Raw genomic sequence first — 14,125 nt, 5'->3', positions numbered from 1 at the left:
ATCCGTATTGTTGTGGGTCATTCAAGTTGCAATTTTATAATTTGCCGGTCAAAGCCACAAGAAGTGTGCTTACCTGCCATTTTCAGACAGCATGAAGTTGTGTCTGGCTGTTAGATGATACTCTTACAACGCCGAATGCCGGGTAGCAAGGCTTGAGACAAGCATTCTTGGGTGGGAGAGATAACTAGGCATTGCGGCGTAATTTGAAATACAGTTCAATCCGATATTGCTATACTAATCCTAGATCGCTATACCAATTATCATATGTTGGTAGCTGAGAGTGTTCGGTCAGATCACTAGGTAGGTGACTGAGTATATATTAAGGGTTACATAGCATTATGCAATCATAAATATTCGATAAAATTGAATAGTTCTCTCATTGCTGTGCACTCTTTTAGAAGCAACGACATGGCCAAACGGGGGTCACAAATTAGTAGGCCAGTAAAGACTGCCCGGACATCTTAGGCTGTAGCCAGTACAGTATGATACTGATGTCTAAAACAGGAAAGCCTCTAGGGCAAGCAGCGGGAAACCCTCCAAAGCCCCTCTTTGGCCCCGCTCTAATTCCCCCACCCTCACATAACTCAAGCTGGCAATTTTGTTTCCTTCCTTCATCAATTGGCTTTCGCATTGAATGAATGCGCTCGCATTTGGATGCAATGTGATTCTCCAGGTCCATGAATGGCTAGCAAATTTGTGACTTGGTTGTCAGTAGGGTTCCGCAAGACGGTCACTCTAAGTCACTTTACAAGGGTCGCCAATTCGACAGACCTAAGCTCACTTTACAAAGTTGCGTCACTTTCATCCTTCTAGGTTGCTTTCTCCTCTTTGCCTGCCAACTCCTGTTCCAGGCAAGGGAGCAGTTTTCTCCGGCCTTGGGATATATACCACTTCCCGGTAATCATTGTGTCCTACGGGACATTTGGTCAAATGAAAATATACAGAGAAGATTAGCATGGCCCCTGCACTAAGGATGACACGCTCAATCAAAGAGAAGCTACCAGTTTTTTTTTCCTTTGCTGGAGCTTTGTTGAGGTGTGAGGCTATTTCGAAGATTTGGGGTCTCGCGTTCGAATCCCGGTTTGAGCGTTCCCCTTTTGGACATTCCGGGTCCCGGGTGTCACTGTCTAGTATTATTGACTCTACTTTCAACGTCTATACATCGTCACAATTAAAGACAGATTATACAAAACATATTTTAAAGGCATAATAAATAAATAGAAAAAGAAAAAGAAAAAGAAGCGTATCTGATATTACGGATTCTCCAACCCGAGCTTCGCATACTGTTCCTCGAACTCCTCAAACAGCTTATTCAGACCAAGAAGACTCAAAGGATTCTTATCATCTTTTTCACTCATGAACCACAGCATGTTATGAATATCAAAACTGATGGCCAGCATATACCCATATTCCGACTCCTGAAAAACCTGATCGCCGGTGTCCGAGTTCCCAGTCAGAGCGTTCCACTGTCTAGCATATTCCTCACAAAAATGCCTTTTCTCTCCCTCAGTATACTTCCTACACCTTGCTATTTGGCTTTCCTCGTCAAACCATTTGAACATCTTCTGCATGAAGTGCCCACCGATATCAAAGGCGCGATAATTCTGCATCACAAATTCGAAGTCAATCAGCGCAACTGTGCTTTCGCCTTCTTTTGGGTCATTCTTGACCATGGTGTTCATATACTGGACATCATGGATACACCACGCAGTTTTTCCTCCTATAGATCCCAACTTGTCCACCACTATCCTGAGCCTCGTTCCGAAGTCGTATTCGACTAGCTTGTCCACATTGACACCACCTTGTTTCCCAAGTACCTTCAACTTGTTCATTCGGTGGTACCTCTCAAGTCCATTAATGACAGCATGGTAATATTCTCCCACAGTCGTTTTCTGCCGTGGTACTTCCAAGACATGGAACGTTGCCAGTGCCTTTGCCACATCCGCTCGGATAGTTGCATCCTCAACGTCTTCTGGCTCCATATTCCGTGCTTCTAGGAACTCGTCGATTCTCCCAAGGGTGCCATCCTGCGTCTCGAAGAATCCATAGACTTTGGCTCCGAGTCCAGTCCGACCATACTGAGAGCAAAGCAGTGCTTCTTCTTGTTTGGTTGGTGCCAGATGCTTGAATATCTCAAGATTCACCTCGGTGTCATTATGAAATTTGATGAACACTTTCAAGGGCTCCGTGGCGGTGCCCGTAGCCGGCTTCGGTCTTTCCACGGGACAGTGAGCATTGGAAAACGAAACGTTATACGACATGGTCAGGGTCTCGGGATCCACGGATGGCCATTCTTTTGTTAAAAATTGGGCGATGATGTCTCTGACGTTCGTCTTGGATGGTACTTTGTCGCTGGAGAGGGTCACAGAGATGGGAGTCAAGATGGCCATAATGATATACTATGCTGCGTGGCTCAGCAGGATGTGGAGGAGAACATGGGGGATATAAATCCCGTCACGATGTGGTAGTTTATCTTTCAGTAGACAAGTGGTTATCGGGGTCTCAAAGTGGTTTAGGGGCAGTCGGGGCAGTCGGAGCATGAAAATCTCCCGAGATCAGGGATCGATATCACACATAACGATCAAATGCCTCAAATTTACTGGCTGGAAGCATATACTAAAGGTCCAAGGCCGTCTCAAGACCTCCTGGTCTCTGCAACGAAAACAACGTAACCGTATCTCCCATCAGCGGCATTTCCTCATAAATCTCAAACCCATTCCTTAACAAAACCTTCACACTCCCCACATTCGCTTTATTACACGCCGCATACAATTTCTCCGACTCCAATGCAGCCTTAGCAGACCGTAGCTTCAAACTTTTTCGTTCGAGCTTCCACCATGCATCCACGACACCCGCCACTGCTTCACTCACGAACCCCTTTCCCCAGAAATCGGGATGAATACCATATCCAATGGATGGCGCTGGCACAAGGGCATTTATTCCCACCATACCGATGATTTTTTCTGTGGGATCATCAAGCTGCATCACCGCAAAACTAAAATGTCGTCCCAGAGCACCCGATGCATCTGGCGTTTTGAAGGTTTTACCGATGATCATGGCCTCTGTGTCTTGGATTTCTCTATGGGGAATTTTTGGCCAGCTAAATGAGGATGATTAACTCATATCGGCTTAATTGTTGCTGAGCTCAGAGACTCACAGGAAGTCGGCGACGTCTTGTCGACGCCGGTATTCGAAGATATCAGCCGCATCGGATCGCTCAATCGGTCTTAGATAGAGGCGCTGAGTCTTTATTGCAGATACTTTTGCAGGTATAATCACTCTAGTCTCCTGCTCAGGATAGACGCTGCCTTTAGTTGGTGGGGATTGCATGATGTTCTTGTTGGGTTATCTGAAGTGACTCATCAGGAGGAAAGATTCTCTAAGCCCCCAACCGTCAGCACTGTTAGTGCCGGATAATGGTGTGCTCCATGATAAACCACGGTCGCCCACCCTCTGTGATTGGTGTATACTCTATAGAAGTACATGGTAGCTAGACCACCCACTACATTTAACCGTGCAAGAGGCGAGAGGAAATAAGCAGGAGAGTATCAAAAATATCGCCATATCCACAAATAATACAATATCATCCAGACGAGCATAGAATCCCATTTGAAGATCTTCAAGCCAAAAATCATCTCACATGTAGATCTGATCAAGCACCTCCCTCCCTCTTCGCATATTCGTCTTCCATACGCTCCTCATATAACCGGTCCGCCTCCTCCCTGCTCAGCACACGCTCGCCCTCGACACTGCCCGCAGCTGAAGAGCTAGATACGTCATGCTGGCCATTGCTGCCATTATTTTCGGAGGACAAGGTGTTGGATGAGGCTTGATTTTCGGCGGTTTGTTGTTGCTCCTTATCGTAGATTTCTGCGGTCGGGATGGGCATATTTGCGGTAGATGGATGGGTGCGCAGTTCGAAGGAGGTTGTTACTATATTCTGGGGAGAAGTCTGTTGAAGTCCGGTGAAATGGTAAAGTGTGAGGGGTTGAAGCTGGTGTTGGATATTTGGAGATTGGTGGCGGTGGTGGGCTCTTGTGGGTCGTTATGTGAATATGGATGTGGCGAGAGCTTTTTTGGGTGCGACGTCATGGGCGGATTCTATGCAGGGCTCGTCTTCTACATACTATGCGCAAGAAAATATCGTCTTGAATATTCTATTCATTTTCCTCATTAAACCCATCAGAATTATCAACGCTCATCACAATAAGGAAAAAAAAAACAAGAACTCTTCCACTTTCACGCTCATATGCATTCCAACGTCCAATCAAATTATTCATCATTACAAGGGGAAATCAGGGACATAAGAGCTTATAGTCGGTGTCTTAGTGGTTTCTGCATCGCTGGCTCAATAATCGGCTTGTCATCAAATAGACGTCTCGAATCAGGATCATATAACGGTTCGGCTGCGACCGTAGCATTGATTCGACGACCAAAGTACTCGATCTTGACACCTTGTCCTTCAGACACATTGCTCGGCAACCAAGCATAAGCAATGGGTTTGCGAACAGTATAACCGAAGGCTGATGTGGTGACGTATCCAACTGCCTTGCCACTGAAGAATACAGGCTCCTTGCCCATGACCATGGAGCGGCCATCGTCAACAGTGAGGCAACGCAGCCGGCGAGCAGGCTTTTCCTTGACGAGCCGCTCCAGCGCAGCCTTGCCAACGTAGTCTTCCCATTTGCTCGCTCGGATAGCACTGGCAATGCCTGCTTCGTAAGGGTTGTGTTCGGTATTCATGTCAGCGCCATAGGTGCGATAGCCCTTTTCCAGGCGTAGTGCGTTAAAGGCACCCCGACCGGCAGCGATGAGGCCGTGTGTCTTTCCTGCATTAAAAATGGTATCCCAGAGCCGCTGGCCATATTCGGCGCTAGTTTGAATTTCCCATCCCAGTTCGCCGACGTAGGACTTCCGCAGCGCTGTGACTGGGATGCCGTTGATGGTGGCGTTCTGGACGGTGAGATAAGGGAATGCTTGGTTTGAGAAATTCTCCGTGCTTATGCTGTTGATCACGTCCCGGGATCGAGGGCCCCAGAGACCGATGCAGCAGGTGCTGCCGGTGATGTCACGGACCTGGACCCATTGTCCCTGGCGACGAGCTTCACGGGATAGGTAAGCGAGATCCGTGGCGGTGTTGGCGCCTACCTGGAAAATGGTTTCGTCAAGCCTTGAAACGAAAATATCGCTGAGAATACCGCCGTGATCATTTAGGAGCAGCGCGTGGCTGATAGCACCTATCTTGGTAGCGACGTCGGCGGTAGTCAGGCGCTGGAGCAGATGCACTGCACCGGGGCCGGACAGTTCGAATCGGTGAAAGGAAGTCATGTCGTACATCGCAACTGCATTCCGGGTCTTCCATGCTTCTGCTGCCACGATGGGTGAGTGGAACTGTGAGGACCATGCGTCTCTTTCAACTGGTTGCCACTCTGCTGGAAGGCATTTGAGAAGGTATGAGTTCGATTCATACCAGAAAGGACGTTCCCAGCCTCCAAGCTCAAGGAAATAGGCACCCAGATCCTTCTGTCGAGAGTAGAAGGGACTGGTACGAAGATTTCGGGGTGACTCTTTGGGCTGCGATGGGTGAAGAATATCGTAGATCTCGACAAAATTCTGCGCAGAAGTTTCATTGATATAGGCGCGGCTGAGCTGCACTTCTTCAAACCGGGATAGCTCACAGTCGGTGAGATCAATTTGGGATCGGCCCGTTGTAAGAACCTCAGCAACGGCGCGTGCAACACCAGCCGAGTGAGTTACCCACACAGCTTCAGCAACCCAGAAGCCGTCTAGGTTCGGTGCCTGACCAATGATGGGTCCCCCATCGGGGGTGAACGAGAACACACCATTGAACCCATCATCGATCTGAGCGCCCCGCAGAGCAGGCAAAAGCTTCTGTGACTCCTTCCAAGCAGGGTCAAAGTCCTGCTTTGTGAACTCGAGACGAGATGGCATGTTCTTCTCATCGACGTGCTTGGGAGTCAGACCCAATGACTCTGCGACGACAGGCATCGGGCGATGGCCATAGTATCCAATTCCATATTGCTCACCATGCTCCCGGTAGTATAGATCCTGGTCCTGGTGCCGCAAGATGGGCAATTCTGCATTCATTCCATTCATACGATTGTTGATATCACGCCCGGTCAATGCCGGCACAGCAGTAGTCTTTGCATACTGGTGTGCCAGCGGAAGCAGAGGAATGGAAACACCAACCATCGCGCCTATCTCCACGCCCCAAAACCCAGCGCAGGAAATGATGATATCAGCGGGAACAAAGCCTTTAGGAGTTGTCACGCCCGTCACTCGACGGCCTGTCTGCTCGATGCCGATAACGGGCGTCTCACCAAGGTAGCGGACGCCAGCTTTCCTTGTGCGTTCAATAAGCAGCTGTGTTGCACGAGCAGCAAGAGCAAGACCATCGCTGGGGATATGGAGGCCACCTAGCACAATTTTCTGATCGAGGTGAGGGTATAATTGGAGACATTCCTTGGCATTGATGAGACGCGCCTCGATGCCCCACGAAGAGGCATAACCGTGTTTGCGCTTGAGCTCCTCCAGCCTAGCGGGTGTCGTAGCCACTTCCAGACCACCGACCTGATTGAAGCAGCTCTGGCCATCCTGCTCAATCGACAATAGTTTCTGCACGGTATAGCGTGCTAGATTGGTCATGGTCTTGGACGGTGTAGTCTGGAAGACGAGGCCCGGAGCATGGGAAGTCGAGCCACCAGGCATGTGGAGAGGACCCTGCTCAACAACGGTAATGTCAGTCCATCCTCTTGAGACCAGCTCGTCGGCGATATTGGTGCCCACGATGCCAGCGCCGATAATGACTACGCGCTGTTGGGAAGCCATGGTCAAGTTTTCGCGTTTTAGGAATTCGCTGCCTAAGAGCAGCTTGCAAGTCTTGGTCCTTTATGTAGACGGTCGGCGATAGCAGGACATAGCTTGCCCCTCTGCGGAGAGTTTGTGTTCCATCCCCTCCCCCGCAGGTATACCATGATGAAGGTAAGCAATGGGATTGGTGAAATGCACCAAATGCCCCGCAATAACCGGTGGATAGTAGGCAGGTAATGATACCAGCATCGGATAGACGGTCCAGATCTGAGACCACCGAGCCGTACGCGGACCGTTGGATAAGATTACCATTTTTGGTGGTCTTGTTGCGTGGTGATTGGCCTACCAGATATCGACCCTGGAGTTCGGTTCGGGTTGAGGACCGCTCACGTGTCCGGGCAAGGCATGACGATACCGGGGGGGTAGGGAACTTGATTGTGGCCCATTGGGGTTCAAAGCTATCAGGAGATGGGGCGAAGGGAAGCTTGCATGTAAGGATGCTTCTGGTCACGAATACACAGAGTTCACGCGTCTCTAGCAAGCCGCAAATAGAGTGGAGCTACTCTATGATCTACAGCGGCTAAAGGAGAGCTGCGCAGAACGTGAAGTGAGAAACATATTAATCAGGCAGTCTACAGCTTCAAATTATTTGCTAAGAGTACGAGAACTGCTATCAAGGCGTTCTCTTCTCCAAGCTCGGGTCACTGACCCAAGCCTTGATGAAAAGAAAGAACCACATAGTGGGAGTGCCAAAGAATACGCCTGTCAATGACCCGAAAGCCGTTGAACAAACCAGTCCGCCGCGCTGTGCAATGCAGGGACCAATCTGTGGTGGACCACCTTCATGATCGCGGCCACCCAAACAAGGTAAGTATGAAGAAGAAAAGAAAAAGAATGGGAAAGGAGGAAGAGAAGGGAGGTATTTATAGCCGTTGGGGGAAGGGCACTAGCCAAGCGAGGGGTCAGGTGACCAATAAAAAGCGAGACATGTTTGAGTCGTTTGCTTGGTTTGCTCCCCCCTGGAAAGTGTTGCCTCAGGTGTAAAGCGTACAGGTCTGCTATGGGCAAAGTGAGCTGTCATGTTACCTTGCATTTGCTGATGATGACCTGACTCTGGTATGAAGGACCAAAGCCACATTGTCCTCAAGTTCCAATTTGTTGGTTCTCTTTGTCCCAGCAGGAACATGACTCATCTTGGAACACCATACTCGCGCAGATATAAGTGGGTGCCTCCAGTGCAAGCTCTTGTGGAACCACTCCTATTTCCATGGATTCACAGCAACTCTTTACGGTGGTCCCTCGTCCACAATGGGTCCATGGATTTCCGGGTGGTCCTTTCAATTTTTAATTTTTTTCTTTTCTTTTATTGTGCTCTACACCTTTCTACCAAATCAGTAGAAGTCCGTCGGCATCACTTCTGGACCAGTCTAGTTCTCCGAGTTTGGAAGGAAGGTTGAGTTCACCGCAATATCAATTTGCGAGAGCGCGCATCCTCATCAAAGGGTGCCATGGTTAGGACTACCTAGAGGATCAGTCTAGTGGACGCTAGAATCGACGGGGACCATCCGTGCAGAGCTTAGATGAACAAAGAGAGTTTCAACCAACAGCAACTCGGGTATGTACACCGCATCCACGAGAATGAATGTGCTTGGCACGGCTCGGATTGTCCTTGGGATCTTCAACAATTGATATCCCGACGCTACCCTACACTATTCCCGCAGGCGTTTCCGCCAATACTGACCGTGCATCGTCGGGAACCCTCCTTGGCACCGCATGGCACTTGCATGCGGAAAACCTGTCATCGAACAATCCTTCGATCGACATGGATGGCACTTGCCCTTCGCGTATGAAGAAAGTAAAGGCCTGGAACTCAAAGGATAGGGGCAGTGAAAACTGGAGCGGAAAAATCATGGCAGGATTGGCAAATGGTGACTTCCTTGGCCCCAACGGGTGAAAAAGGGGTAATATGACGATGCAATTGGTTGTCGGGCTGGAGTGGATCACCCGTGCGGGCTATCACTACTGGAAATGTTCCGATAGTCAATTTTTCTACTTGACCGACCAAGTTGGAAAGTATCGAAATATTAGGGCGAGTCAAAAGGGACCAAACTAGTCCGATGAACCATGGCAAACATCCGAAACATATCTATCAAGTTTTGGAGTAAGACGTGTATAGGGAGTAAAACCAGCCACCGACGGTGTATGGCTTAAGACACGGGACCACTTTGGGTGGGGCCTAACCGTACATTAAAGGCGTTAGCCCACCGACCGATCATCTAGAAAGTAGTAGCCGCGCTAGCGAGGAGAAAACAAATGAAAAAAAAAGGAAGTCTCTGTCGAAAAAAGCAGGGACCTCCAGAGAAAAGGGGCTTAATTAGGGGGCATTAGGTAGCAAATGATAGTGGATCCAAAAAGAATAAATTTCAGTCCCGCCTTTTGACTAGGTCAACTTGTTGGTGATACGCGTTATCACGTAAAAGTAACGCGGACCATAAGGCGGAGATGGCGCGAGTCATCATACTGACTTCAAACGATCATGGGATCCTGGACGAATCGTGGTCACAACGGCTGTCTTGAACGATAATACGCCAGCGATAGGGCACGACAGATGAGATATGACGCTCGAAAGTCAAAGCAGAGATGGTGCGACATCGCTGGTTGGCCACGAGGGTTGGCACGCCACTCGATGATAGAGTTGATGGTGATCCGGGTCATTTGACATCAAACAAAATCGGCTTTGCTGTTCCGTTGGATCAGCATTTCTAGCAGGCCAATCCGGGCTGTCCAACCCTCGCTGATCACAATGCAGAAAGATACATACTCCTTCCCCTCTCCCCTTCCCCTCAAGGGACCAAAGGACCAAGGCCCTTGGAAAGCGAGAGAGAATTCGCGACGAAATCTTCTTTGATACGCCTTGCGCAATATGAGCCATCTCTGTAGAACCTAGATAAACCTCTTGGAATGAATATCTCTCTCCATACCTGAATGGTCTACCTACAGTACACAAATGTCAACCCCCTTTCACGGTGTAACATCATTGGCTATTGTACTCCCGGCGGTCTATAATCGAACCGGATGACCCAAAGAATTTTTTTTTCCTTTTTTGTTAAAATAAAAAAAAAATATAAAAGAAAATAAAAAAAAAGAGAAAAAAAAATCGTAAATGTCGGTCCCAAAGAAACCCAAGACTCCAGCACCAAATTCCCAAAATCCAATATTAAAAAATTAAAAAATCAAAAAATTAGGTCGCGTGTGTGAAAAGTCAAAACAGACCTAATTATTTACGAAGCCGGGACCGGAGCCGAGCTGCACGGGTAATTTAGGGGGCCGTTGATTCAAGCTGCATTGACGATCCTAGGTGGTGTGATGGGTTTCGATTCCCGTATGCAATAGAGTACTTTAGAAATCGAGGATAATTAACTAGAATTACACGGGTGCTGGTTTCACAATAGACGACCAATAACGAAGGGTAGAAAGGCAATAGATGACCTAGGGATTTTTTTATAGTTAAATGATACGAGGTTCAACCAAGGTCTCCATAATAAGTTAATTGCATACAGTGAACGTCGAGTAAATAGTACTTTTCTGCCCCTGAAGTCGGCGTTACATAATCAAATGATCCACTCAGTCTGGACTCCCTGCAGCTCCTTTCCCGTTTAGGAGGCAAGCGCCATCAACAGTCTCCCCCCCCCCATGCCGCTCTTTTTTTCGCCCTTCCCTCCCTTTTTTTTCCTTCCCTTCTTCCCACCTGCAAAGCAAAATACCCCCCCTTTCCTATCTTCGTTGTGATACCCGAGCTTCCCAGCTCTTATTTCTTTTGCTTTTGAGATACCCCGATACCCAGCTCTATTCTTTTAATCGATACCCCAAAACAAGCCCCGGCTTTAATACCATTTTAATCATGTCTGACGTCCAGAAGCCCGTTGAGGAGACCCCCGCGGTCGTTCCCGTTGCTGAGACTGTGGTCGAGGCTCCCGCCACTGAGGCGCCCAAGGAGACCAACGAGGCTGCTCCCGTTGAGGAGACTGCCACCGACAAGCCCGCTGAGACTGAGGCCCCTAAGGAAGAGGCCAAGGAGGAGGTCAAGGAGGAGGTTAAGCCCGCCAGCGAGGGTATCCTCGGCCACAAGGCTCCTGGTCTGGTCAAGTAAGTGATATATATGCGACGGGGACATATAGGAGCGTTGCGACTAATACCAGGTTCGCGCATAGGAGCCTGCGTTTCGCCAAGCGTTTCTTCTACTTCAACGATGAGCCCATTGAGGCCAAGCAGCTCTCCGTCTTCCACCAAAACGAGAAGCCCGCCGTCGCCAATCCCACCGCTGCCTGGGCCAGCCAGACCGGAAAGGGTCTGTTGTTCCTGACCAAGCGTGCCGAGGACAAGGCCACCCCCGCTGGCATCTTCAACCTGGTAAGACTGGACAAGGACAATGAAAATCTAGCCACATGACTAACATGAAGGCCAGGCTGAGATCTCCGACCTCACCAAGGAGGGTTCCAACGAGTTCCTCTTCAAGGTTGCTGGCCAGAAGCACACCTTCCAGGCCTCTAACGCCACCGAGCGTGACAGCTGGTTCGTTGCTCTTGAGTCCAAGTCTGCTGAGGCCAAGGCCGAGAAGGAGGCCCTCACCTCTAGCGAGGGCTACAAGGCTGAGCTTGAGAAGCTGACCAAGCCTGCCGTTGCCGTTGCCGCCAAGAAGCCCGAGGAGAAGAAGGAGGAGGCCCCCGCCGCCGCTGAGGAGGCCAAGACTGAGGAGACTGAGCCCAAGGAGGAGAAGCCCAAGGAGACCGCCAAGAGCCGTTCCCAGTCCCGCAAGCGCGGCAGCATCTTCGGTGCCATCCTTGGAAAGAAGGAGGCTGAGGAGAAGAAGGCCGAGGAGCCCAAGGAGGAGACTGCTGAGGAGACCAAGGCCGCTGAGCCCGCTGCTGAGGCCGCCACTGAGACTCCCGCCGAGACCGCTGCTGAGCCTGCTGCCACCGAGGCCCCCGTTGAGGCCGAGGCCGCTGCCGCTGCCTCTCCCGCTGAGGCTACCGAGGAGAAGAAGGAGGAAAAGAAGGAAGAGAAGAAGGCCAAGCGCACTTCCATCTTCGGCACCTTCTTCAACAAGGTCGCCAGCCCTTCCCAGGAGAAGTCTGAGAAGGAGGCCACCGCCCCCGTTGAGGAGACTCCCGTCGCCAGCTCCGCTCCCCAACTTGACAACCCCGTTGAGGAGACCGCTCCCATTGAGGCCGAGGCTGTCACCGCTCCTGCTGAGGCTGAGGCCGCCAAGGAGACCGCCGCTGAGACTCCCGCCGAGACCCCCAAGGACAAGCGCCGCTCTTCTTTCTTCGGTTTCAAAAAGGAGAAGAAGGCCGACACCTCCGACAACGAGGCCACCACTGATGGCGAGAAGGAGACCAAGAAGGCCAACAAGCTTGGCGGTCTTTTCCGCAAGCCCTCCAAGGCTGTGAAGCTTGACAAGGAGGATGTCACCGCTGCTGAGACTGAGGTCAAGGCCGAGCAGACTGAGGCTTCCACCGAGGCCGCTGCCGCTCAGGAGACTGCTGCTCCCGTTGAGGAGGCTGCCAAGGCCCCCGAGACCGCTGCTGAGGAGACCAAGAACGTCGAGGTCACCGCCTCCACTCCCGTTCAGGCTGCTGCTTGAATTGCCTCCCCGGGGCGTGTGGAATATGAGCGATGGTGGGACTTAACAAGTCCATCGTCGCCCGCCCACGATAATTTTTGACGGACTCCGTCGCTCTTTTGGAGGCTCGAGTCTGAATCGTGCAAATATGGATTTATACCACTTTAGCTTCCAGCTGCTTGTTTGCTTTTGCCTCGACACTGTCACTCCTTTCGTCATCGTCCTGTCTAGGCTTTGATCTGAGAGGGTGTCAATGAGATACCCGCTGTTCACTGTGCACTGTTTTCTTTTTTTTGTTTTTGCTTGTCCTCAAAAATCCACATAATCCTCGTGTTCCTGATTCATTGAATCGCCGTCCGTTCTTTTTTATGACACGCGACCCGCAACCGAGTTTCGACTTGCGACGTGCTTAATGCGTTACGTGGTGTGTTGCCCGACTAGATTGATACCACTGCCGTTTCCGGTTCTGCGCTTTGGCTTTCCTGTTTGATACCCTATGGGGAGGAAGGTGATTTGTTTTGACGTGGCTTAAGGCTATTCTTTATCTAATTATATGGCCTGGGTTGTTGCTTTTCAAATTGCCCCTCTACAGTTGTCTATCGTTGTTCCCGTCTCGCGCGGTCTTCTTTCTCCACTGCGTCGTGGGTGTGGCACATACTGCGTTAGGTAATACTTAATAGAATCTTCTCTGTTTGCTTTTGAACATATTTCCTCTGCCATTCCTACGTAATTCGAAATCCTTAAATTTGAAGGTTTTTCAAGGTTGTAAACGTCGTGACTTTGTACCATTTGAATGTTGCTGAGCTGGAATGGGTCTCTTTGCATTGGGTGGGCCGTTTCAATCGGATTGCCTGCATTAGCAACTACTTGGTTTGTATGCAAGCAATAAGATATCGGGATCCATCGAGATGCGTTGGTCTGGGGTGCATCTGGTATCGACAGCGGGTCTTGAGGACTGGCGGGTCCGCAAAATTCTCGTCCTCGGGAGTGCCCGTCGCACATGACGAAGTTCACGGGGCACAATCACAGACCTCGCGGAAGTAAGATCCCAGAGGTCCAGGAAAATGCACTGAAATCTGGCGGGTACCTAATTGTATCAAAAAAAAAAGTGTAGCAATAGGGCTGAACCTCGGGAGATCCACACAGTATGATCTGCTCCTATACACTATGCTTCGCATATCTAAACTAGACGTGGCCTGTGCTCTAACAGAGCGACCACGTATACGTCCATCAGAGCACTCGGAGTTCGGACTGAAATGCTGTCGCATACATATTCCTGAAACTCGTCTCGGAGTTGCTGTCGGGACTCGGACCTACGTGGAATAACCCGGCACGCTAACCTGCTTACTTTTGCAGATGGATATTTTTCCTAGGCAAACCGGCGAAGATCCGAATCCTGTTCTTGGAACACCAAATGATAATTGGAGCCTGCCAAGGCAGTTTGGTTTATTTAGTTCTAACCAAAACGCCACTTCGGGGATTGGTCTGTAACGAGACTCCTGGAGGGCTCATTTGTTTCCACGGGATTGGTTAGGTGAGGGAGTACCTGGAATTAATAATCCAGATTTGGGTGGCTTGTCTCATACATATTTGCCTACATGCTCCGTCTGATTGCAATGTCATCTGGACGATGGGTTGCAAATGAGAGTATACTGTAGTTGCATTTGGATC

The 14,125-nt window shown here is 50.0% G+C and overlaps 5 protein-coding genes across 5 annotated transcripts; 1 reads left to right on the top strand and 4 right to left on the bottom strand.

Moving 5' to 3' along the window:
* Positions 1-1,253: 1,253 nt before the first annotated feature.
* N7484_011428 (uncharacterized protein) lies at positions 1,254-2,390 on the bottom strand (the record flags this gene model as incomplete). The annotated part of the gene is made up of 1 exon (XM_057121815.1): positions 1,254-2,390. The coding sequence occupies one exon, from the start codon at positions 2,388-2,390 to the stop codon at positions 1,254-1,256; it is 1,137 nt and encodes a 378-aa protein (XP_056967569.1).
* Positions 2,391-2,616: 226 nt separating this feature from the next.
* On the bottom strand, positions 2,617-3,330 carry N7484_011427 (GNAT family N-acetyltransferase; the record flags this gene model as incomplete). The annotated part of the gene is made up of 2 exons (XM_057121814.1): positions 2,617-3,100; positions 3,158-3,330. The coding sequence occupies 2 exons, from the start codon at positions 3,328-3,330 to the stop codon at positions 2,617-2,619; spliced, it is 657 nt and encodes a 218-aa protein (XP_056967568.1).
* A 322-nt stretch (positions 3,331-3,652) lies between these two features.
* On the bottom strand, positions 3,653-3,889 carry N7484_011426 (uncharacterized protein; the record flags this gene model as incomplete). Its single annotated transcript, XM_057121813.1, has 1 exon — positions 3,653-3,889. The coding sequence occupies one exon, from the start codon at positions 3,887-3,889 to the stop codon at positions 3,653-3,655; it is 237 nt and encodes a 78-aa protein (XP_056967567.1).
* Positions 3,890-4,311: 422 nt separating this feature from the next.
* N7484_011425 (GcvT family protein) lies at positions 4,312-6,849 on the bottom strand (the record flags this gene model as incomplete). Its single annotated transcript, XM_057121812.1, has 1 exon — positions 4,312-6,849. The coding sequence occupies one exon, from the start codon at positions 6,847-6,849 to the stop codon at positions 4,312-4,314; it is 2,538 nt and encodes an 845-aa protein (XP_056967566.1).
* A 3,883-nt stretch (positions 6,850-10,732) lies between these two features.
* Positions 10,733-12,475, top strand: N7484_011424 (uncharacterized protein; the record flags this gene model as incomplete). The annotated part of the gene is made up of 3 exons (XM_057121811.1): positions 10,733-10,977; positions 11,043-11,241; positions 11,297-12,475. 3 exons carry the CDS (start codon positions 10,733-10,735, stop codon positions 12,473-12,475), a joined length of 1,623 nt encoding a protein of 540 aa, XP_056967565.1.
* Positions 12,476-14,125: the final 1,650 nt, after the last annotated feature.

Source organism: Penicillium longicatenatum, assembly GCF_028827895.1.
Source record: "Penicillium longicatenatum strain IBT 33135 chromosome Unknown contig_7_segment0_segment0, whole genome shotgun sequence".
Lineage (NCBI taxonomy): Eukaryota > Fungi > Ascomycota > Eurotiomycetes > Eurotiales > Aspergillaceae > Penicillium > Penicillium longicatenatum.
This window is presented reverse-complemented; position numbering and strand designations above follow the sequence as displayed.